Genomic DNA, 25,051 nt, shown 5'->3' with positions numbered 1-25,051 from the left:
TTTCAGTGCAGCTCCACATAAACCATCCTGTGATGGCTCACACATCCGTGAGCGGAGCACGCCAGAAGCCGAATCTCTGCTGGCGAGGCACCCATGCTTGGCATCTCCATTCTAACGCTCCAAATACACACACCCCTTGGGTGGCCGTGGGTGTTGACTGCAAAGCTGAAAGCAGAGTCCCTGGAGTTTTGCAATTACGTACATATGCCAGTGTGCTTAGTAACTCTGCTGCTATTTAGAAGAGACCAATTTAGCATAATCTGCTTATGTAGGAGTTAACTCATGTACTGGGTTTAAAATATACAAAAGCTCTGTTAAGCAGTCAGATCAGATGGCTCAGGGGATTGTAACATGAGATCTTGTCTTTTACCTCTAGGTCACTGGCTGACAGCTCAGTTAGCTCAGACCCCTGCCTTATTACCACCCGATTGGCTTGGCTAATTGGCAGCATCAGCTCACTTCCGGGTTTTCAAAGGTCCACATCTGAATAACCATCCACACAGCTGCTATTAATATTGTTTTTGTTTGAGTTGATAGTGAAGGACGAAATAGACGGAACTCTGAACTCAGACTCGTGTCTTCTTTTAAAGCATAGAATCTTTCTTTAATATCACACACACATGTGCCTAAGAAGACATTTCAGAGTGTCAACAGTGGGAGATTTCAAAAAGACCACGTAATTTGGTACCAATCTTAATTACTTATGACTAATTATTTAGATACCTAGATTTTTCCTTATCAATGATGTTAATAGTAGGTGCCTTGGATTTTTGAATCAGATATATAATCAGGTCTGTCCTTAAAATTTGTGGGTCCCAGGGCAGAGGACAAGGGAGGCCCACCTCCCACATGTCTAGATATTTACAACTTATAAACCAAGCTAACAAACTGTTAAGTATGTTCCAACTTCTTTGTATATCCGTTTAAAATCTTTTCATGATGCTGATGTATTTTTCTTGACTTTTTTTGTTTTACTTATTTGATGTAAAATTACTGCAGATCTGAACTGGGTGTTTTTCTTGGTGATTACAATTCAAAATAGCAACCAGAATTGGAGACTTGCAGGCTCCTCTGAAGGGGAACCGTGTTTATCACTGAGGTCGTGCGGATCAGCCTGTGTCTCGTAAACGCCCCCAAAGAGCTGTTTTGCATCTTACACAAAACACTGGCAAAGACAGAGCACATCACTGATGTACGTGGTACTTCAGTTAATTTGAAACCTTCGGTCCGCTTAGCTAAAAACCACCTGATGATGCAAGTGAGTAACAAGGGAAGTGATTAACCTTGTTGTAAAATTTAAAAGTCAAATTGCTTATTGAATCTGACTCAGGGTATACAAGCCAAAAAAAAAAAGGACATGGGTACACACACAGTGGAACCAGGTAAACTTGGTAATTAAAGAAATGAAAATCAAAAGGTATTTTCTTTTGGTGGAATGACCCTTATGATATAGCATGAAATATTCATTGAGGAAGAGGGCTATATTCACTTGGAGGGACCATACAACTTGGTGTTGTTCAAAGCCAGATGGGGAAAATCAGGATCTCTCAGGAAAATCGCAGAGATTCCCGTTTTATTGGTCTGGGCCAGGGCCTCGCATGGCCTTCTAATGCTTCCCAGGTGCTTCTAAATTTTAGCTGTGTGGTCCACTGTACCACTTTCTGGGGACAATGTTCTAAAGGTGGTCTGTAGCAAAGAGGGCAGTAAATAGAATAAAAAATCACCTACAATATTTCAAAATGGAGTACAGGCTCTTTGCAGGACCTTTGAAATGGCAGAAAGATATTACATCTTTAAATATCACTCGTTACAAACGAATTAGTACTTTTACACTACAAGTCTCCCTTTGAAACCCTAGGAAACAAAACCAAGGAAAGAGTCCCCTCCCCTCCGGGCCACACCCAGGAAAAGGTGGGGGAGAGCAGAGCCAGGGTGCTCTAAGTGGGGAGAGCGGCAGGGAATGGGCCCATAGCATGAGAAGGGCTCAAAGGACCAGAAGCTACAGAACTAATTCTATGGTAATGGGCAACCTAACGCCCCAGGATTTATCCCCAAAGTGCTAATGATATGCAAGAGATTCTCTCACAAGTTGCAAAGAACACCTGACATCTATGGGAAAAGCATGAAGAACTATTTCTTCCCTGTATATCTGACTACTAAAATTTGTGTATGGGTCCCATTAATCTGATTGTTGCTTTGAAATGAACTTTTAATTACTCCCTCCCCCCCCACCAAAAAAAACCCAAGAGGGATCAAAGTAACATACAGCAGTCAATTCAACATCTAACCCAGTGTCATCTGCTTTAGCTGTAAGCTATAGAAACAGAAGTTACTTTGTAAGGCTTGTTTCAAAGAGTCTTGACATATGCTCAAACGTATCTCCTAATGATAAAAATCATCTTGGACCAGCGCAGCAGTTCTGCAACAGGCAGGGGCATTTAAGATAAAGGATCAGAAGGTGCAGGCGCGGAGTCCCTTGAGCATGTAGTAATCCAGGCAAGAATCCAGAAGTGGAGCTGTTTCCATGGTCTAGGAAATGAAGGAATGGGATATATTTGGAATTTGGAAGGCAGTTGGAAAAGAAACAATTGCTGGGTTTGGCAGAAGATTAAGTATAAAGGCAATAGTATGCGTTGGGCGTGGGGCCATGGCGTGCTTTTCATAATCACATTTAATCCTCCCAATAACCTTGCAAGACATATTTGTGCCTATTTTACAAGAGAGAATACAGGTGCTTAGAAATTGGACCTATCCATAGCCAAACAACTATTAGTGGCAGCGTCAGCATTCAAATCTGGGACTATTAGCTCTACAAATTATTTTCAATGTTGCTCCTGTGATCCCGTGGCCCAGTGGAGACAAGGAAGCATAGGGAAGATTGGGAAAGGAAGATGAACAATTTTATCTTTTCTAATTAAGTTGGTGAAAGAGAAATTCAATTCATGATGCGTATAAGCATCAGGCTGGGGGATGGATAGGTTTAATTAAATGGTTTTTTAAAAAAATCTGTATATAGTTCAGTACTGTCCAATAGAAATAAAGAGCAAGACACATACGTAGTTTTGTGTTTTCTAGTGGTCACATTAAAAAAGTAAAAAGAAACAGGTGAAACTAATTTTAATGATATATTTTATTTAACTTAACATTATTATTCAAACATAAAATCAGTATAAAAATTGAGAGATTTTCCTTTTATTCTTTTTTCTGTACTAAGTCTTGAAAAGCCAGTGTATATTTCACACTTAGAGGACATTTCAATTTGGATGGGCCACATTTCAAGTGCTCAACAGTTACACGTGGTCAGTGGCTGCCATGAGAGAGTGAAGATACTGAAGGGACAAGATCCATGGAGGTGATGCACGTCTCAGAGTGTGGATAACGAGGGACAATCAGGAGACTCTTAGAAATACTTATGGACAGGTGGCCACAGGAAGACTCTCCAAATGAGACGCTCTTCGAGGTCTTTAATAACATGAAGGCCCAAAATGATTAAAGTGGCAAATTATTTGAGAGAGAGGGACTGACAAAACAGAGCCTCTCGCCTTCTATCTTCTACCATTGCCAACAGGCCAAGTGACACCAGGGAGCTTCACGAAGGCCAAAACCCCCGTGGGGCCTTAGTTAGTGGGAAGAGACCCATCCAGCTGCAACAAACACTAGAAGAAAACCTACTGCTTACATCATATGCAAATGGTGTAATTATGAACTTCCCTCTGCATCAGAGTTTAAAAATCAGACTGAGGCAAAAGCTCATCAGACCAGACCAGCGAATTTTGCTACAGCTGAGGATTCGTTTTTTGACTCAGGTTTGTTTTGTGCCTTGCCTCCTACAATTAAGCATTCATGAGAAGGGGCACCGGGATTTTCAGTTGTTGCTGTGGGTCTAGCAGAAGGTTAGAAGGAATGGAAATAGCACTTTTTTTTAAAAGAACACTACTTACGATATTCTTGAGAAATATAGCCATCATCTAACACGATTTTGTAGCACCTGTATAATGCACTTAGGGAATTTGGGAACTCAATAATCCTAATAACTGATATGATCATTTCATTTAAAAATACATAGTCTTTTTGGGTAATTGTATTAATAGACATCTGGTTTTTTAAAAAAAATGATTTCATTTTGAATTTATCAATTAAATCTGGAAATCAAGGGGGAAATATTTCATCTGTCTTCTCAACCTTCACATTCTTTCATACAATATCAGGTAGTGGAGTGAGATAAAAAAACAAAAACAAAACACCAGCCTTCGTCCAGTTATCAAGACGACAGTGATTTTTTTTTTTTGAGGAAGATTAGCCCTGAGCTAACATCTGCTGCCAATCCTCCTCTTTTTGCTGAGGAAGACTGGCCCTGAGCTAACATCCATGCCCATCTTCCTCTGCTTTGTATGTGGGATGCCTGCCACAGCATGGCCTGCCAAGCAGTGCCACATCCACACCCAGGATGTGAACCGGCGAACCCTGGGCCAGTGAAGCAGAACTCATGCACTTAACCGCTGCGGCACCGGGCTGGCCCCGACAGTGATTTTTATGTCAGCGCTATCTACCTAGGCGGTAAGCTACCTGATATCTGTCTCTTTGTAAGAGGATCTTAAAAATGCAATTGATGCCCATCTGAAGCCCGAGTGGTGTGTTCCCATTTCACGTGAGCAAAAAACAGGCAGAGACCCTTTTTCCTGATATTAGCCCACGGGAGCTCATGCCTCGTCCTCTATCCACCACAGAGCTGGTGAAGACAAATTCTGTTGGAGGATCTGGGCATAGCCCCCAAATCTAGGCAGAGCCAGGAAGGTTGCCCCAGGATACAGAGTAAATTGTTCCCCTGGAACTCCTTTAGAATAGGTGGGTGTGGGCCTGGGAGGGGGTATCTCATAAACATAAACATATCCTGCCTAACTGTACCCCACGCTCCCTGAAAAGACACTGTCAATATTTACTTATCTGCCTTGAGCTCTCATAAGTTCCACTGCCCTTTATTTTTTTTTAAACAAGACTATCTTGGCTTCCTGGACTTTTGCATACTGTTCTAAATATACTGCCTCACTGATAAGAGTCTCTCTCTCTTTTTTTTTTCTCTCTAGTTCACAAGTTACTGGGCCAAGTGACCTCCTATAAAATTACAAGAACTGATAAGAAAGTGTGTTTTAGAAGAGGACAGGAGAAAGGTCAGTGGGAGAAATCATGGTCCTTTCTGAACTATGTTGAGAACCATGAATCTCTTTGTAGAACAAAATATCACAGAACTTCATTCTCATGTGACATTTTGACATGTTCATACTTGACTAAGCTGTGGGTCAACCCTGACTCGCAGAAGATTTGCAGCCACATCCAAGAGCGGCCTCGGTCGTAGGGTGGCCTGCCTGGCACTTTCCTGTCCTAACCCTGGCCCTGGCGAGGCCATCCTGCTACGCTGATCAAAGAAAAAACAGTTAGATCATCAAATACATGCACTCGAGTGTGACTTTTCCGTTGTTCAGATTACCTTGATTCAGGGTATTTGGTGAGGGTGGCCAGGCTGCTGGTGTACATGTGGCCGCCCACGTCAATGTGGACGGGCGCATTGGATTTGGTGAGCTGTGCTGGAGTCGGAATGCCTTGGTTGTTCAGTGGAGACGCAGGAGATCTAGTGATCAGAGGTCTTGACATATTGGGCCGACTGTCCTACAGAGAGAGAAGCCAATTTAGACATGTCTTCTTTTTGCACTGGAGAGAAAGGAAACACACATCATAAAGAATAAGCCAGTGACTAGCGTTGATATTCATTCAGCAATAAAATCCAGAAGCTCTTGCTTTTGTTATAATGAATATTTGAAAAATAAATTCTATGACAGAGCAAAGGGAAACTTTGCATGCTCAGGATCAAGGAGCCGAATTCATGTTCATTTCAAATCATCCTGAGCACTGTGACAGCTTATTTTACTAATGACTTCTCACATTTTACAACTGGTAAATGGCATATAAAGAAATACTGTTCACTCTGAATGAAAAGATAATCCACACTTAAAACAACACACATCTAAATAAAATAGGCATGCTTTCTCCTTCTCTTTGAAAACTCCCTTATTGCTATATGCACTTGGAATAAATACAGACCTTCAGCACTCGTGTTCTGCAAAAAGTTTTCTTCGATGTCTATTTTTCAAATCGGGAAAAAGAGGGCATGACTGGTCTAGCCATCAGCTCACATACTCAAAGCAATCTTGTAAATAGGCACAAGTTTATCAGTCAACAGATTAAAAAAAAAACAAACTACCCACACTCTATGCATTTGGCTCTCTGTTTCTCTCCCTATAAGACTGTGGTCTGGGGACACTTTGAAAAGAGTGTACCCTCCAGTGATAAGTATATGCTTGTGAGCCACAAGCACGCTGCTCTTCTGCACGCCGCGTTTCTTGAGGAGGTCAAGTTCCCAAGGAGGTGCTGAGGCACATGTCCACGGAGCAGTGGGCAGTCCCACGGCAGAGGTGCAATGGGAGCAAAGAGAGCAGGAACATAGCACATGGTGGCAGCGAGACCATGCTGAAGAAACTGTCCTCTTGAGAAAATAAAATGTTACATCCTTTCCGTGGATACAATATACATATTTCAAACACTCTCCAAACATGGTTGATTGCCTTTAAATTAGAGCCCAAATCACAGACAAGTAAAGTCAGGTCGCTTGTGTTCAATGAAGGGGTCAAATATTTAGAGTCCACATCTGAGGAATAAGCTAGAATAGCATTTGTGTATGTCTAAATTCTGCAAGACCAACACCACTAGTATAACTCTCAGATTTATAATTTTGCCAGAGATTGTTTTCAATTTGCAAACAACGTGTGGCAAAGCCAGTGATAAGGCATAATAAAGGGATTTTGAAAAATGCCTTGGATGGAGATTAAAAAGGGGAAGTCATTTAGTTTTTGTGCATAAAACCCAGCATGATAAAATATAAATTTGCAAAACATCATAGATTTTATGATTGGAAACAGCTTTAGGAGTTACCTGGGGCACAATGTTAGACTACTTAGCATTAACCACATGTCCAGGCTAGACCGTGAACGCACAGGCTTTCCGAAACTCCACGTCTACTGTGAACGGGCTGGTGCTCGGGCCTTTACACAAAATGCTGACCATCTGTGTTTATGCTTTTCTCCACGCTGGATCAAACAGATCCCAGAAACAGTCACAGAAACAGAGTTAATGTTTTATTTCTTAAATTGGGTGGTGGGTTCATGGGTGTTCACTCTATTCTTTTTTTATACATTCTTGTGTATTTTTAATAATGCAAAATAGATATTAAAAAAAGCACAAAAGGATGTTTGTAACACAACAGAGAAAAGAAGTCAAAGAGGTATTGAATACGAGAAAAAATTAAAGAACAAAGACGGTAGGAAATATAAAACAGTTAAGACTTGGAAATATTAAAAGTAGCATGTTAAAATTCGGATGACCAAAACCACATTGTTTTCCTTTTAAAATGCAATCACATAATCTGTGCTTTTAAGAGATACATACCTCCTGACTTCCTTTTACAAATGATTTCCCAGCTAAAGGCACCCCCCCACACACACACCCTGTTACAATTCAGCCCATCACAGCACCGCGGTGTCTCTAATAGTTTTTCAATTGGACACATTCTATATCCTGCCTGAGGGTGCTCAGGCGAAAATGAACAGATTTGCAGGGTTAATACTGTAGTTAGACTGTGACCTCATTCAGCGCAGCTCTAACACTGTGAGGTCTATATAGAAGGAGAAAAAAATTAAAGCATAACCGATCGGTTGAAGGATTCCAGATTTCTCAGAATCTATCCCATTTACATTATAAATCATAAATGTATGGATACTGCTAAATTTAAAACTAAACCCGTGTTTCTTCAGCTGGGGTGGGGGTGGGGGGAGTGGAGATTAACCCTTAAGGGCAAGGAGAGAGTTCCTGGTGGCTGCGCTCATCAGACTCTATCAGGACCCGGAAGCATAGAAGTGGTCTCTGGTGAGCCCTCCTAGCTGTTTTCCTAGGCTCTCTCTTTCCATCCCAGAAGCTTTCGCTGTTCTGTATGCGGCCCCTTAGTTATGGTCATTTCCAAGGCACTAACTGACATTAGCTAACAGAGTAAAGGCTTTTCCTTCTGTATTTTCTGTATTGGTGAGACTGACAGAACTTTTAAAATCCATGGGCTGGGGTTGAGGGAGGATCTTTGGGGCTGGGAGGTCTTGGAGCTTGTAGTGGACACTTAATATCTAGGTGTTTCATCTAACACAATTCTGGCAAGCTCCTTCCCTCACCAGTGACTGGAGCTGACGTTTCTCTTCTTTAACTGGCACTGAGGTCCCGGAGGGGATACTGACCTGCAGCAGCCATTTCCCTACCCGCCCAGGAGGAAGGCAACACCCAGGAGGCCTGAGCTGAAAGCTGGGTTCTCACTGACATTGTTTAGACATGGAATCAACCAACTCTGAGCCTCTATCTCTAAATTTCCTGTTACTTGGGAAAACAAATCTCTTTATTTTTCAAGCTAGTTTGAGTTGGGATTTCTGTTACCTGTCCGGACAGAATACGCTTCATTTACAGTTGCCTCCCCGTGAGGGCATTTGGCTTGGTGAGTCTCGGCCTGTGATGCCAAGAACAGCTGCCGGCTGATGGATGCAGCAGGATTCTGTCATATTATCACCATTCTCCAACTTCACTTCTCCAGCTGCCTTCCCCTTCAATCACTCACCCACCATCGTCTCAGTTTGGATATGCCTTTTAGTATTACTTCCGGGGAATGAAAACCATTAACTTCAACCGGAAAGGGTGCAAATGTCTTGAAGGTGGCATTATCGCTATTGAAGAAACAGCCCAAAGCACTGATATGTTCTGAAAGGCAGCCACGTAGAAAGCTATCTCTGATAAACCCCCTTCTGGGACAGTCTCCTCACCCAGGGGAAAGGAACCCCACCCCCAAATTACGCTACTTGGTTATTGCCCCTTCCTCGTGTGGCCCGTTGTTCCTTCCTTCCACAATATTTATTAACATCTCCTAAGTGCCAGGCACTGTCCCAAGGGATGGATATACAACAGTGAACATGACAGACTGGTCTCTGGCCTCACTGGGCTTGTTGTCCAGTGGGACAGAGAAGCCAGGAAACAAGCACCCAGCGCCAGGCAGGAGGAGGCCAGGTTCCTGTGGTAGCATAATCGAGGGGATACGTAAGCCAGGCTTGGGGGCTGGGAGGAGGGATGGGGGAGGTTCCCTAGTCTATGCTGAGATCGGATGGATGAGAAGCCAACACACAGTGGGAAGCTGGAAGGAGGGCTCCAAGCAGTATTGCCAAGGCCCCAAAGTGGGACAGCACATGGTACATTCTAGAAATTATACATTCAGCATATTGTGAGAATTCTCCCACTTATTTTTTCCCCAGGGTAGGGCAACAAGGCAGGAAATAGAAGTTTGTAATATGACGATCAGAGAACCACAAAATTAAATGATAACTTACAATAAAAAATAAATAAAACCCACCATAACATCCTTATATCTGGAAAAGGGGAAGAGGAAGAAGAAGGGAGCTAACAGGTGGTTTTCTAAACAGCGCTGTCCAATAGAACTTTCCGCAACAATGGATATGTTATGATCTGCACCATTCAGTAAGGCAGCCGCTAGCTACATGTGACTGAGCATTTAAAGCATGGCTAGGCCAACTGAGGGACTGAATTTTTAATTTTATTTTAATTATTTAAATTTTAATGTAGCCAGTGCCTATCATATTGGACAGCATAGTTAAACCTTGCTTGAATTTTTCTTAATATATGGAAGCTCAAATCACAACAACTTGAACTTATCACTCATGTCTAAATGGAGAAGCAGGGGTATTTTAGAAGTGAATACAAACAGCTTAGGGCCCCACAACACATTCATTTCCCTCTCCCTTTCTAACTGTCTCACTCTCTTCTTTACTGATTTTATGAAAATAAAATAAATTAATAGCCACACAGTGAGGAAAACAAATGATGTCCTGCTGCATAGGCAACATCTATGGATCTCACAGAGACAGCGCTGAGAAAAGAAAAAGAAAAGACAGACTCCAGAGCGCATCCCGCCATGATTCCATTCACAAGAAGTTACAGACAGCAAAATGAATGTTATGACAAAGCTCAGAACACTGGCCACCTCTGGGGGGTAGAGACTAGAAAGGGTAAGAATAAGCCTTCTAGAGAACTAGAAAAGCGTTAAATCTTGATCTGGATGTTTACACAGTTGTATACATATGTACACTTAAGATTGATTCCCTTTATGTTCTGCTTAAAAAGAAAATAAACCAAAACTAATCTTGGAAAAAACTCTTCCAATCAAAACACTTTACTGTTCTAATACTCCAAATATTGTCTTTTTTAAAAGCCAAAAAGATGTTTATTATTTGCTCTCATAGGATTCACCAAATCTGACGACAATACTCTGACATGGAACAGCCGCAGGAAATTTTATTTCTAAATCTTCTTTCCCCCATTTCTATCTTATATGGATTTTCTAGGCAGGTTGATCAGTTTATCTTTAAAATTTCCATTTCCCAGCCGCTTTCAGTGTGTGGCTTCCTTGTAGCTTAATCATCCATCTCACCTACCCACCAGGGCGGCAATGATTTTTCGGTAGCAGAGTCCTTCAAGGGCTTTGACTTCAGGCATCTTTCAAAAGAAGCTAATGAAAAATTTGCCTCCTAAATCTAGCCTAGCTGTGTGCTGTTCAAACAGGAGCCCCAGGGGCACTGCCTTGAACAAATGAGCTGAAGTTTAAACTCAAAGCATTAATGACTTTATTTGTTAAGAATGTCTGCCCCTGTCTTATATCACGTTTCACCATCAAATTGGACAATATCACCTCTTTCACAGGGAAAAGAAACAGGTTTCTTGGACATATTTCCACAAAAGCACATCAATAATAAAATACTTATCTATATTATTTGGTAGGGTAATTCATTACATTCAATACAGCAGAGAAGGAACTTAATACAAATCATAACTTTTCCACAAATTTCAACCTGGGTTTAATATACATGTGATATATTTCTATCACACATCCACATTCAAGTAGCATCAATATTATACGGAATACCTGGAGAATGGAGTGTTCTGATTAACTCTATTTTCTGATACTTGGCCAATATTTAGGATATGCAAACTGTAATCAAAGTATCTTAGGCAAGAACACTGACAGTTCCTAGGATGGAAATTTGTGATGACTTTGGGAGTGCTATTTTACCATGGGCACAATCCTATTGGGCTCACAAAAACATCACTTTACTGACCACAGTTACCTAATTGTATAACAAGACTCTCAACCATAAGGTCAATGTATTTTCTAAGAGGCCTCACTGGTTCCTTCATTCATTCAAGTAATAAAGAGGGAAAAAAAATCTTTTCCTATAACTTCACGAGTTAAAAAAAAACACAAAACACCACAGTGCTTCGAAATTGATGAGTACTGCATACATAATTTATTTAGAGGATAGTTTCTGTCAATCTCTGAAAACAGCAGAAAATTAGGCCAAAAAGCCTTCTGAGCATTCAAATTTGATGTCAAATATTCCATTTACTTTACTCATAGGAACCCCCTTCAAATTCACAGACCTACTTACTCTTAATTCATGCATGTATAATAATGTGGTCATTGGTTTTCTAGTTCACAGGACAATAACTAATTGCAAAATTCATCCAAAATTAAGTTGTTCCAAAATCAAACCCTAGACTAGCTTAGATTAGAAAGTATATGATATATTGAAGAAAGATTTCTGCCAAAAAACATAAAGAAAAACATTTTTTTAAAGGTAAGACAAAGGGCCGTCCCGGTGGCCAAGTGGTTAAGTTTACGCGCTCTGCTATGGTGGCCCAGGGTTTCCCTAGTTTGGATCCTGGGTGCGGACATGGCACCGCTCGTCAGGCCACATTGAGGCGGTGTGTCCCACGTCCCACAACTAGAAGGACCCACAACTAAAATATACAACTATGCACTGGGGGGATTTGGAGAGAAAAAAGAAAGAAAGAAAGAAAAAAAAAGATTGGCAACAGTTGTTAACTGAGGCATCAATCTTTAAAAAATAAATAAATAAATAAAAATAAAGGTGAGACAACTTTTAAAACTTCATATAGCCGGAAAAGTCACCCATACAGAACAGGCACAGAGTACAGGAGAGACAGCCCTGGGTTTTGGGATCTGAGGACCTGGTTTGAGCTCAGCCTTACCCTTTGTGTGATCTCAGAGAAGTTCCCAAACCTATCAGACTCCCGTGTCCTCATCTCTAAGACAGGGGTGAATCTTCTCACCTTACTGAGAGGTAAAGCTGGCAGAGGGTGAGACAAGTCTGTGAAAGCATACAATACAGTGCCTCACCTAGAGAAGGAGAAAGGAAGTTTCTTTCCTTTCGCACATGAAAACTGAAATTTGACAATCCAGTAAACCAGATGTACAGAGGAGACGTCTATGGACTTGGTGAGAAGTATACAGAACTTTTTTTTTTTTCCTTGCTAAGGAAGATTCGCCCTGAGCTAACATCCATGCCAATCTTCCTCTATTTTTTAGTATGAAGGCCACCAGCATAGCATGGCCACTAACAGAGAGGTGTAGGTCCACCCCTGGGAACCGAACCCGGGCTGCTAAACCTTAACCACTAGGCCACCAGGGCTGGCCCTAGAGAACTTTTAAAGTAGTTGATGAGGCAAGATCCATGGCTGAGAAAGACAACATTTTACACTGATAAAGCATTACACTGTGAGGTGTAGATGAATAAAAAGCAAATAGGGCAGGGCATAACAAGATGCCAGTTATCTGCTTTGGACAAAGTGTATGAAAGGAAGTAGAGAATGAAATAATCACAGTAGGTTCATAAAATGAAATGGCACTTGATCTGGACTGATTTTTCTTTTCAGATCAAAATCTTAATTTCACAGATTAAAAAAACCCCCAAAATCAAAAATAGGACACTTTAAAGTTTTTTCACAATGACTAGCAACTGTGTTAAATTAATGTGCAATTACTTCCTAATAGCAAAACGAAATAGCAAAATGCTATTCTTCCCTTGCAGGACATTTGGTCCTGTCCAAAATGTCCGTCAAACATTTGGTCCATGCCAAAAAGTCCTTGATATTTGGTCCTCTCCAAAACGTCCACAATACATTTGGTCCATGTCAAAAGGTCCTTGACATTTGGTCTTGTCCAAAACATCCATGAACATATTTGGTGCATGCCAAATGGTTTTGGACAGGACCAAATATGACTGGATATCAAGGACCTTTTGGCGTGAACCAAATGTCTTCTGGATGTTTTGGACAGGACCAAACGGTCCTGCAAATGTCAAGGACCCTTTGGCGTGGATCAAATGTCTCCATGGACATTTCATACAGGACCAAAGATGACCAGATATCAAGGACCTTTTGGTGCAGACCAAATGTCTTCTAGACCAAAGGTCTTCCGGACGTTTTGGACAAGACCAAACATCTGCTAATCTATTCTTGCTGCGGGTCAGGAAGAGGAGTTCCTAGTGTTTATCTGTTTCAATGCACAATCTCTGCCAGATACGGAGTATGTGACCTCAATATGCCTTTTTATTGTTTTCTTTTTCATAGTGAAATATGTATCCAAGACGCTCCCTTGTTAGATTACCAAGCTGGGACCATGAAAAGAACAACTATTTGCCCAAATTTCTCTTTTTTCCCCCCAAAGGAAAGTGAACTCAAAAAAGAGAACATTTTGATAGAATTTTGCCTTTTATTACAGCTAGATTAATTATTCAATTAGATTTCTTAGATATTTTTAAATGTACTTAAAATATCACAGAGTATTTTTAAATATACACTACAGCTCAACTATGGGTGTTACTAATTTTTAAAAAAATTAAAACACAGCATTAAAGTGCAAGTAGATTCTTTAACAGTTGTATAGGGAAAGGCCATTTTTGCAAAGATATGTTGTACATACAATGAAAAATTCTGGAATTAAACACACGAAAATATTAGTAGGGGCTAGGACTGGGTGATGATATCACAGGCAAATTTAGTTTTTGTTTTTATTCTTTTGTGCTTTATGACATTGAACATTCACTACTTTTGAAATTACAAAATGCTATTTTTAAAAAGGAAAAAATGTATTGTCCAATTAAATCAATTACTACATACTCTTGGTATGCTGCTATATTTTACCTTCATAATCAGGGTTTTTTGGGACATTTTTAAATGAAGGACTGAATGAAGAAATACAGAAAAGGAACTGAACTTAGGGATAAGGCTTCCTTTCCCTTTATTTTCTTGCCAGGGAGGAAATGTGCAGAACAGAAAATTAAATGGGCCTCAGGTCATGGTAAGCTCATATTTAGCTGACACAGAAGTCTATTTAGTTTGATCCTGAAAGAAAGGAGCAGGAGTGTATGGTTTCCACACTTTTGGGAGCTATCTGGTCACCTGTCCCCTCCCCCAGACCCCCTCCGCTCCCAGATCTAAAATACAGCAACAGCAAGAGGGTAAAAGCTCTACATGGACACCTCTTGCATTTCCAGAAGTTGGTGTTCTGCACGCGCTCTCTTGGAAGGAAGATGCGGATGGCAGCAAAGGTTGGCAATGAAACAGTATCTAACACTCATAGACGGCCTTCCAGGCTGAAATCAGAAACCTCGGCACAATGTTAAGCATTATCACCATTTCACACAGAAGGAAGTTGACTCTGAGGTCAAGTGGCTTAGCCTATAATTATCTAGTAATGAATTTACTGTGATATTTTACACGCTAGCCATTGTGTACCAGGATAAGGTGACCACTCTCCATTCCTAGGCTATCCATGCTTTGGCTTTCATGAGGGAAGAGACAGACTTGCCTTGCTCCATCCACATTCTTCCACTAGGTCTGCCTGGGGATGAACACAACTGGCTGGAGGGTTAGAAGGACTGTCAGTGGTCATGCAGAAGGCAGGAGCTGCTGGCCCAGGAAATGGGCTCCTCCCCCCGTCACAGAGAATTGGCATTTTATGTACTCCTCTGACTGCCAGTCCTAGAATGTTAACTACAGGATACATCAGCCTCTAAATAGACAATAAACTTGACTTACTGACTTCTGGAATGTGGTCATAAAAATGCTTTGTCCAGCAGTGTCAAAAGCTAAACATGTTCCTTCTAAATTTAATTGGGTCCCTGGGAACCTCCTCTTAAGATTCTTAAATGGCTATTTGCTTGAGCCTTTTGCACTAAAAAATCAAAAATTACAATACACAGGTTTGAAAATACACTAGCTTACTCTAACTTAAGTAACAGATGTGTTCAAAAAGTTCATTTGCTCACTTGTTCACTCATTTAGAAAATGCTGGCTGGCTATTCTATTTGGTGCTGGGCTAGGGCCCTGTGGAGGTGAACTTTTCAGAGAGTTGAGAGTCTGATTTGGGAACTGGTCATATGCACAGGGATCTCCTGATGACAAGAGATCCTCATGTAACTAAAAATATTTTAAACCAAATTATGCTTTAAATGCTCTGAGAACTACTTATTGACACTCTTAAGTAAATGATTTTGAGGGCAAACAATAATATTTTGGTACAGCAAGAATGTACCACACTTGGTTTTATGAATCCAGGGTACATTATTTTTTTTATTTTTGGTGATGAAGATTGGCCCTGAGCTAACATCTGTGCCCAGCTTCCCTTATTATGTTACTGTCACAGCATGGCTTGATAAGCAGTGCTAGGTCTGCACCCAGGATCCAAACCCATGAACCCCGGGCTGCTGAAGCAGAGCAAGTGAACTTAACCACTCTGCCACCGGGTTGGCCCCCAGGGTACATTATTTTTAAAGAAGACATACCTATATTTAGTAATTCTACATTACAAAGATCATACTCCTAATTTTTGACCCAATTACCTTTTAAAGAAGGAACTAGTTGCAGTGCTTCTAAGAGAGTCGGCATTGATCAAGGTTTCTAAACCCAGAAACGTTTTCTCGAGGATGTGACAAAGTAGAGACCCAAGTTTTCCTTTGAGCCACGTCACTTTGGCAAATTACTGCATCTCTCACTTCAGTTTTCGCATTTAGAATATATGCAGTTGAACCACCTGGCTTATAATGCTCTTTTCAGTCCTGATCTTTTTACAATTCTATGATTCTAAAAGATATAAACCATAGATAATTCAAATGTCTTAAGAAATTTAGCATTTTAGGAGGTCAGAATTGGAATTCAAAATTCCTTTGAAAGAAAGGGAACTGGTCATGAAATGAAAAGCATTCCAAAAGCATGAGTGCCAAAGAAAAAAGAAGTCAACACTAAGATTTCGAGATTTCTTAACAATCACAGCATTTTCTCTAACTGATTAGGAAGATTACATTTTAACCACTACTGCTTTTTATTCGCCTTTACTGACAGGAGGAAATGGCCAATAAATATGGTGCTTAATGAGCAGAATGCCAACTTCAGAGAGCTTCTTTACTTAGTTACCATTTTATTGGAGTATTGTTTATTTATCTACATCTTGCAATGTTCTAAAATACTAGGGGTCTGAAAGAAGCTTATCTGAGATTCCCTTACAGAACAGAAATAACTTGTTTTGGTGATAGAAAACAGATGCCTTTTTAATACAGTAAGAATCTCTTGTAAGCAGAATGAGTGTCATCTTTTCAAAAAGACACACTGAATAAAAAAACTGGAATGACTGAGGGACAGAGTTTCAATGCTTCCGCACCAGAAACAATGGGTGGTGTCATGTTGGCAGGGATGCCAGGTCTCGTGATTTGCCAAAAATGCTTCTCCTAGGTGAAATCCCATGCTAGGTGGGATCTTTATTCTCAGAAGACGTAGACTGTTTCTCTGCTGGCTGTTCGGGTCATCCTGGTTCTTTGTTACGTTATTCCCATTTGAGCTGCTAGTGGGAACTGCTATTAAATGAAAGTCGCGATAAACTGATGGCCTCCTCTGGCTCTGCTCCTCGTGATGTGGCCGAAGCCAGGCCTGCCAGCAGCCAACTGTGGCCAGTGACCCTGGGAGGCCCAAAAGTTCCTGAAGCTGAACTGTTAGTCCTGGTATGAGCACAGTAGACCTGTTTCTTGGGATATTTTAGAGGGGACAGTGATTGATGAAACTTCCTGTGCAGGAGCAGATGGGAGAGGAGATAGCGTTGAAAGCACGGATTAGGAAGAAGGCGAGTGAGCGGTAACAACAGCAGCAAAGCAGCCATCCTCCTTGCTAGTTCATTGCGACGAGCTATTCTTTGCAATTTTCACACTGTAAAGGAGACATCTGTGTTCTTGGAGAAGCATCTTAAAATAAATACCAACAAGAGTTAAAAAAACAAACTAACTTTTTAAAGATCAACCTGACTGGCAAGAAAAGTTTGGCACAAACACGGAAATGCATTAGAAAAAAAATCCTACCTGGAATTTACATAGTGCCTTATGCATATGAAGCAGTTATCTATGAGGTACTAGAACTCCAAAGATCTTATGAACAATCATAACCCATAAGCCTTCTAAAAGGTCCAGAGAGGGAAGACAGCAAGGCTAACTACTGTCGTTTGCAAAGAAGGAAAACTGAGGTGAGAATATTAGATTAATTGTGCAAGGTCAAGAAAAGTTAGTTGATTTAAAGTTAGAAGCAGAATATTCTGGAATCTAAACCTGCGTTCTCCTGTCTCCAACGTGCTGTCTCGGTCTGGGCCAGTCTGGTGGTGTCTGACCACCAGCACGTGGATGAGACTCTGCAAACAGCCCTCTCATCTGCCCGTGGCAGCAGACAGCATTGCGCTAGAGCATTTCCACTCAAGGAAGCGAAACGCGCAGCAGAACGTCTTAGGTATTCTTAAAGCCCCAGCCTAATTTTATTAGACGGTTATTTAACCACAAGACACAGTATTTAAAGCCACGGCAATGGTGGGGGTGGCGGAGTGAGGTGGGGAATGAAATTCTGTCTAAGGAGAAAATTTTTTGGTCAGTGTTAGAGAAAGAGGAAAGGGACGGAGAACAGGCCAAGAAGAAGTGAGAAGATGAGAAGGAACAAAAGAGGGGAAGGAAGTGAGAAAAGGACAGTGACGTGGGAGGGAGACAGGAAGAGAAACTGGTAGAAAGGAAAATACAGGAGAGTCGAGAAGAAAGAGACAGAAGATAAGTGTGTGTTGCGGGGAGTGGAGTGGGTCGGACTACTTCTGTCTCCTCACTTTCCAACCGCCTGTCCACTCATCTATTCAGAAGGTCAGTTTCTAACCCCCGTCTGCTTGCCCGTAGGTCCTCTTTATTCCAAAGTAGGACCCTACTTGATCCCTGTAAGTGGGCTCCTTCAACAGGCAGCCATGAGAGGTTTTGGGGGAGGGTTTAAAGGATTCTCCAGTCTCGTAATCTGCTAGGGTCTACGATCCCGCTACGTACTGCTCCCTTCTGAAGATGGTGGGGCTGAAGCCTAATTATTAGAGAACCAGGTACTTTCTTGACGCTGTTGGAAAGTTCTCCGAATAAATGAGCTCAGAGATAAATGGTTCTAGCCTGCAGAATGGAAGACCACAGGCATCAGTGGAAAGCCTACAGACACCACTGGAATGCAATCGGGGGTAAGCATACTCAGTTGTTTTTTCCACCCACTCCCCACAGTACTTAATGAAATCTTTTTTATTTTTGCACACAGTAGAAAATGAATAAACTTCCGAGGACGTTAAAGCAAGTCTATAAGGCTCTATAATTGAGTGTTCTGATCTCCTTCCAGTAATCGACCCCAGTGACTTTTCCCTTAGGGCAGGGGCCCTCAACAGCTTTTTCATTTGTTACCTATCCATCCCACCTGTCAAATAAAAAGAAAAAACAAAACCCAAGATCTCACGGCGTAAACCGGCGCAAATGTCAATTAAGGCAAAATTAAACTCCAGTGAGGTGATAGGGATTTTGTGGAAATTAAGTAAACACATAACACAAACAGAAAAGCCTGATGCTGTCCTACTGCGCAGCAGAAACACCGGTGCCACAAGGAACCAGGCAGCGTGGGGCTCTGGAGGAATCTCCGGTTAGCAGTCCACACAGCGAGAGGCAGGGGTTAGGAGTCTTGGTATGGCTCAGGTGTAACAAAATGACAAGGCGGCGGCAATCAGCTCTGTAGGGCTGACTCGGGATCCCTGTAGCTCTAAGGGACAAACTCTTGGGACAGATGGGGGCGGGGCTGGGCAGGACAAGGGAGTCAAACCCCAACAAGTCCCAATCCAGGGAGAAGCGTTTTCACAGAAGAAACGTCCTCAGAATCACCCTTGGAAATCAACCAGGTTGCGGGCTCCGCAGGCACGGGAGCTGCGTCTTTTATTCACCGTATCCCAGCCTCTAGCCCAGGGCCTGGCGTGGAGGAGGCACGAAATAAACACTTGCTGCATGACTTGACATTGAACTCCAGAAGAGATGTAAAAGGTGGGTCCACCACGGCTCCCCATCTTTCACCTTCCTTCACATGACTTCTTTCTCATCTCTCCAGCAACCATATAAGGTATTAGAGACCACTTTAGTATAGAGAACAGGAGCAGAAGGGGAAATATGAAACTAACCTGGGGCTGGAACAGGCAGATGCTTCAAATAATGTAAGACAGCAATACAGCCGCACATGATTTAAACACACGCTATGAGGAATGCTGTGAATAACTTAGGTGGACGTTTATTCTGTAATAAAAGTAATAACATTTTTAAATGAAGTAAAATATTTTATGGTATAATCTTATGAATTGACAGCTACTCTTTATAAATTCCATTTGGAAAACTGTTACTAACACATTAGCAATGGTAGACAGAGGCAGAATGGAATTGCGAGCTCCAGCGCCAGCGTGCTGGGCTTCAGCGCTAGTTCCATCACGCCTGCTGTGTGATTTAACCTCTCCATGCCTCAGTTTCCCCATCTTTAAGATGGTAATAATAATGTCTTTTAGGATTATTGTGAAAAATCAGCAATTCATGTAAAAAAATAGAAAGTTGTGAAAAGCACTTACCTAGGGCCAGGAATATAACTCAAAAAAAGGTAAGCTATTATTTTTAATGATGTTTGTAACAATTTATAAATGATAATTGTTTTTAAAGGATTTAATGATTATTTTTAAGGGATACTTACAAAATACCAGAATATGCATATGTTGCTCATACAACCATTCTTATTTCTTTTTTTTTTTAATTTTTTTATTTATTTTATTTTTTTTTTTTTGGAGGAAGATTAGCCCTCAGCTAACTACTGCCAGTCCTCCTCTTTTTGCTGAGGAAGCCTGGCTCTGAGCTAACATCCGTGCCCATCTTCCTCTAGTTTATACGTGGGACGCCTACCACAGCATGGCTGCCAAGCAGTGCCATGTCTGCACCCGGGATCCGAACCAGCGAACCCTGGGCCTCCGAGAAGCGAACGTGCGAACTTAACCGCTGCGCCACCGGGTGGGCCCCCATTCTTATTTCTTTATTCCCTCTGTTTTCCAGTGGTTCTGAACTTGCTGTGAAATCCCAGCTTACTTTATACTACATAGTGTGCAGTGCTATACAAATACCCAGAAACTTATACTTTTCAGAGGAAAAGATAATACGTAATTATCTGATACATGTAATGAAGTTTTGATATTATTAACCACCAAGAATAATAAACAGTAAATTCATTTGTCCCTGCTTTTACTTATTCTCAGATCTAAGTACAACTTCTATCTCAGTGAAGACACTTGGAGAATGAAAATTTGCCTGACTTTCACACTTACGTTAAATCTCACATGTATTGCTTTTCACATATCTTCACGAACTCCTAACTCTAATGATGGCCTTAGATAGCTACTGCTTTAAGAATCCCCATGTTGGGGGAGGGCATAAGTGGTAAAGGGGTGCATACGTATGATGACAGATAAAAACTAGACTGTTGGTGGTGAGCACGATGCACTCTATACAGAAACTGATATATAATAATGTACCCCTGAAATTACACAGTGTTATAAACCAATACGACATCAATAAAATTAAAAAAAACCAAAGAATTCCCATGTGAATAGAGGTGCCCTCAGAAATACAGAACATGCCTCCTTTCTGTAGTTCTTATGTGCAAAAAATAAACAAAAGATGAGACTCCGGTACGTGAGTGATGCTAAAATATTACCTGCACACGTGTTTCTAAGTCGGTCCAGTATTACATGGAAAAATGTTTTGCTGAAACAAATAAAAAATATTGTAAATCTGTACATTTGAAATGTGCTGGCCTTCTAATGGAAATCCTAAACTAAAAGGTAATCAAATTAAGTTAATAAAAACGTCACTTAATTTCTGGCCTGTTTAGCACCATTTGGAGAAGAGGATCTGAGCATTAATATTCATTCAACCATTTATATAAACTAAGACTCAAAATAAATTTCATCACTGGAGTTATTTTATCTGCTAATAATGTACTTGATATCCTGTTTCATGTAATTGGTATACGGAAATTAAAATATTAAACAAATGAAGCAGCAATTACCACTTCTCTCTCTAAAGCTATATTCTGCTGCACTAATAAAATTTAGTTGGATGATATTAAAGAAGGAGAAAGGAGGAGGGAAGAAATTAGCATACTTGAAATGTAAAAAATAACAATCGTGGAGAGGGACGGTGGCTGTTCGAGGGAAAAACCTATATATTCAGAGCCAAGTGCTGCCATTTGTTACTCTTAATTTAAAAATCTGTAAGGAAGCATCAAAATCAGTTCAGCTCAGTCTTAATGAGACAGCTCTAGCAGAAGCCTATTCACCGTACCTGTTCTAATTAGCATGAATATGTCCTCAATGTCAAATCTGACAATACGCTTAACTAAATTAATGTTAATCCTGTAACACAGGATCATATTTGAGTTAGCAGCTCTAAAACACAATTTGCATATTAATGTTTTGATAATGAATAGCAAATGAACTCAGGGCTGGAAAAAACTCAGGGCTGGTTTGTGACTGTTTCCCAAAAAAGGGAAACTGAGTCTCAGGGAGACGTGGAGGCTTGCTCAGGGCCCACAGCTGAGAACTGCCCACAAGCACAGCTTCAATGCATGCAAATGCCCAGCTATTTTCTCCCTGCCACGTCCCCAGAGAGATCTGGAGTCCTGTGTAACCTTGTAAAACGAAATGGAAGTCAGATGATATCCCACCTAAATTATTGATGACGAATACTATTTGTTAAGATTCCACAACAGAAGAACCCGTGGAGGTTATTAAGCATAATTCTCGCTTTTTAATTGCCACTTCAGCTGAAATTACTACCTCTTCAAGATTTATATGAAGATAATTTGGAGATTTAGTTTGAGGTGGATGTCAACACATGCTAATTGACCTTAATTCACACCTATTTCAAAAGTGATAGGAAGGATAAGGGATGAGGAAAAGACGAGAAATTAGAACTAAAAAAACCCTAAAATGAAAATAACTGCTAAAAAGATAGAAGCCATTCCATATTTTAGCTCTAAAACGTTTAATAAGTCCCCAAGAAGAAACTATAAGATGATTAACTTTCAATTGACATCTAGGAAAGTTTACTCCAGCCTGGCTGGCACTGGGAAGATAGAGATGGGTAAGAACAGCCCCCGCTTTGAACTGGCATGACCTTAAACCATCTCAACGTTGGGCTGGCATCTCCCGTCTTAATTTCCTACAGGCTGGAGGTTTGGAGAGCTGGGTTCGAGTGCTCCTGCACAGGCCTGCTGCAGGACGCGGCTACACCCTCTGCCGCCATAAAATGAGAAGGCAGAAGTCCTTCAGGGGTGTGCCCACACTTGTTCACGTGGAACCTTTTCTTTTCAGAGGATATCTTACAGTGGAGCTGCAGAGGAAATGCAGAAAAAGGCAGTGCTGCTGGGGAAGGGAGGTTGGGGAGGGGGTCAGGGCCACTCTCCTGCCAGGCCCGCCGCTCCCTGGAGGAGGGTGGACCATCCAGGCCCCTGAAGGGTGAAGAGCTTGGGCCTGGATTCCCATAGAGGGGCTCCAGCTGACAGCCTCTGAACCCTCTAATAAGAGTAATGACAAGTAGCATTTGGGGGGGCCTTACGGTGTGCTAGGCACCATACTCAACACCTGACATGCACTATCTCATTTAATCTTTACAATGACCTTGTGACACGTCACTAAAACTACGATTACAGACACATTCAATATTCTGACGCTCCAATCTTGGCAAAAGTTCAACTTCCCTCAAATTAACCCATTTTCTAGGTAACAGTAATCAGACTTAAAAAAAAATGCCTGAACAAACTGCCTCTTTTACATATGGGGAAAAGAATACGTACCTCACAAGGTTGCTCTGAGGATTTAACGAGGGTATGAGGTGTCTAATAGGACCATGGGTTCAGGAAAGAAATAATAAAGGTTTTTTTTTTTAAAGGACCCATCAAAATTGTGCTCTACAGAATTCTAAGAATTCTAAGGACTGGATATATAGTTATTAAAAACTTCTACACTAGATTCCTGGGGATTAATGGTTCCCTTTAAAAGCAGACACAAGCAAAAAGCCAGAACAGAAGACTAAATATACTCCATAATTTCATTTATACGAAATGCTACAAAAGATACACCTACAACCAACCTATTGTGGCAGGAAGCAGAGCAGGGACCGCTCCAGGGCTGGGGCGTGGTTGGGGGACCGACTGGGGACGGACAGGCGGAAACTTTTAGGATGATAGAGATGGTCTATGTCTTGACTGGGGTGATGGTTACATGGGCACATACATTTGTCAAAACTTACTCAACTGTGCACTTAAAATGGATGCATTTAGGGGCTGGCCCCGTGGCGGAGTGGTTAAGTTCACGCGCTCCGCTGCAGGCGGCCCGGTGTTTCGTTGTTTCGAATCCTGGGCGCGGACATGGCACTGCTCATCAAACCGCGCTGAGGCAGCGTCCCACACGCCACAACTAGAAGGACCCACAACGAAGAATATACAACTATGTACTGGGAGGCTTTGGGGAGAAAAAGGAAAAAAAAAAAATCTTAAAATGGATGCATTTTATTGTAGGTAAAGCAACCCCAATAAAGGTAATTGAAAAAAAAAAGTCGTTCTAAGAAAAAAAAGCAAGCACAAAATTTCACAACTGGATGTTTAACCAAATCTCTTTCCTCTTGCATGTTCTTATCGGGACTGACCTACCACATTGCTGTTGTGGGTTGAGCTGTGTCCTCCACATATTCATATATTAAAACCCTAACCTCCAGGCCCTCAGGATGTGACCTTATCTGGAAACAGGGTCTGGCAGATGTGATCAGTTAAGACGAGGTCTACTGGAGTAGGGCGGGCCCCTGATCCACTATGACTGGTGGCCTTATACAAAGGGGAAATTTGTTCACAGACATGCACAGAGGGAGAACACCACGTGAACCTGAAGGCAAGGATCAGGGTGATGCGACTACAAGGTAAGGAACAGCAGAGTCTGCCAGCCCACCACGGGAAGCTAGGAGAGAGGCCTGGACAGATTCTCCCTCATGACCCTCAGAAGGAACCACCCCTACTGACACCTTGATCTCAGACTTCTGGCCTCCGGAGCTGAGAGACAATACATTTCCCTTGTTTAAGCCCCTTGGTTTGTGGTACATCATTCCCGCAGCCCTAGGAAATTAACACAATAGGGTCCTTTCTTTTTTCTCCAGTCACATTAGGATTGAACATTTTAACCAACTGTAATGTGCTCAAGTTTAATCAGATCTTGATGCCATCTATCCCCGAGACAGGAGTCTACCAGACTCTGCTCCACAACAAATCTGCATGAATTTGCTCATCAATAATAAAGGTTAGTATTTTCTGAGCACTTACTCTGCACCAAGCACTTTACATGAGTCAACTCATTTCACCTCTGCAACGACCATAGAGTAAGAACTAATGTAACACCATCTTCAGAGAGAGAAACTGAGGTTTACAAAGGTTAAGTAATTTGACCAAGTCACAAAGCCAGTAAGTGGCGGAGATTTCAAGCATCTCCCACAGCGTCTGTGCACACTCCAGGAATCAGAAACAGCACTGGCGGCTGACAGCCATATGGGTAACTTTTGCAGTTCCTAAATTATTAGAGCTAAAATTATTGTAAATAGCACAAATAAACTTACAGGGATACAATTTTTTTTAAGATTGGCACCTGAGCTAACAACTGTTC

The 25,051-nt window shown here is 41.5% G+C and overlaps 1 protein-coding gene and 2 long non-coding RNA genes across 8 annotated transcripts in view; 2 read left to right on the top strand and 1 right to left on the bottom strand.

The window, feature by feature from the left end:
* KCTD1 (potassium channel tetramerization domain containing 1) overlaps positions 1 to 25,051 on the bottom strand; it is a 189,982-nt gene that overhangs the window by 41,245 nt on the left and 123,686 nt on the right. For 5 of the 6 annotated variants that reach the window (XM_070513278.1, XM_070513276.1, XM_070513275.1 and 2 more), the window contains exon 2: positions 5,486 to 5,664. In XM_070513278.1, coding sequence (XP_070369379.1) covers positions 5,486 to 5,664 — 179 coding nt within the window. Of the gene's footprint in view, positions 1 to 5,485; positions 5,665 to 19,492; positions 19,600 to 25,051 lie in introns of those variants that run through there. The other variant, XM_070513277.1, reaches the window with a different exon arrangement.
* On the top strand, positions 3,732 to 6,572 carry LOC139045666 (uncharacterized). Its single transcript, XR_011504489.1, has 3 exons — positions 3,732 to 3,806; positions 4,412 to 4,557; positions 5,085 to 6,572. It is a non-coding gene; the product is annotated as an uncharacterized lncRNA (long non-coding RNA).
* LOC123287302 (uncharacterized) lies at positions 18,027 to 21,405 on the top strand. The gene is made up of 4 exons (XR_011504488.1): positions 18,027 to 18,167; positions 18,455 to 18,520; positions 19,164 to 19,358; positions 20,233 to 21,405. It is a non-coding gene; the product is annotated as an uncharacterized lncRNA (long non-coding RNA).

The sequence above is a fragment of the Equus asinus genome, chromosome 7, assembly GCF_041296235.1.
Source record: "Equus asinus isolate D_3611 breed Donkey chromosome 7, EquAss-T2T_v2, whole genome shotgun sequence".
Taxonomy (NCBI): Eukaryota; Metazoa; Chordata; class Mammalia; order Perissodactyla; family Equidae; genus Equus; species Equus asinus.
The sequence above is the reverse complement of the archived record's forward strand: the minus strand, read 5'-3'. Positions and strand labels throughout refer to the sequence as shown.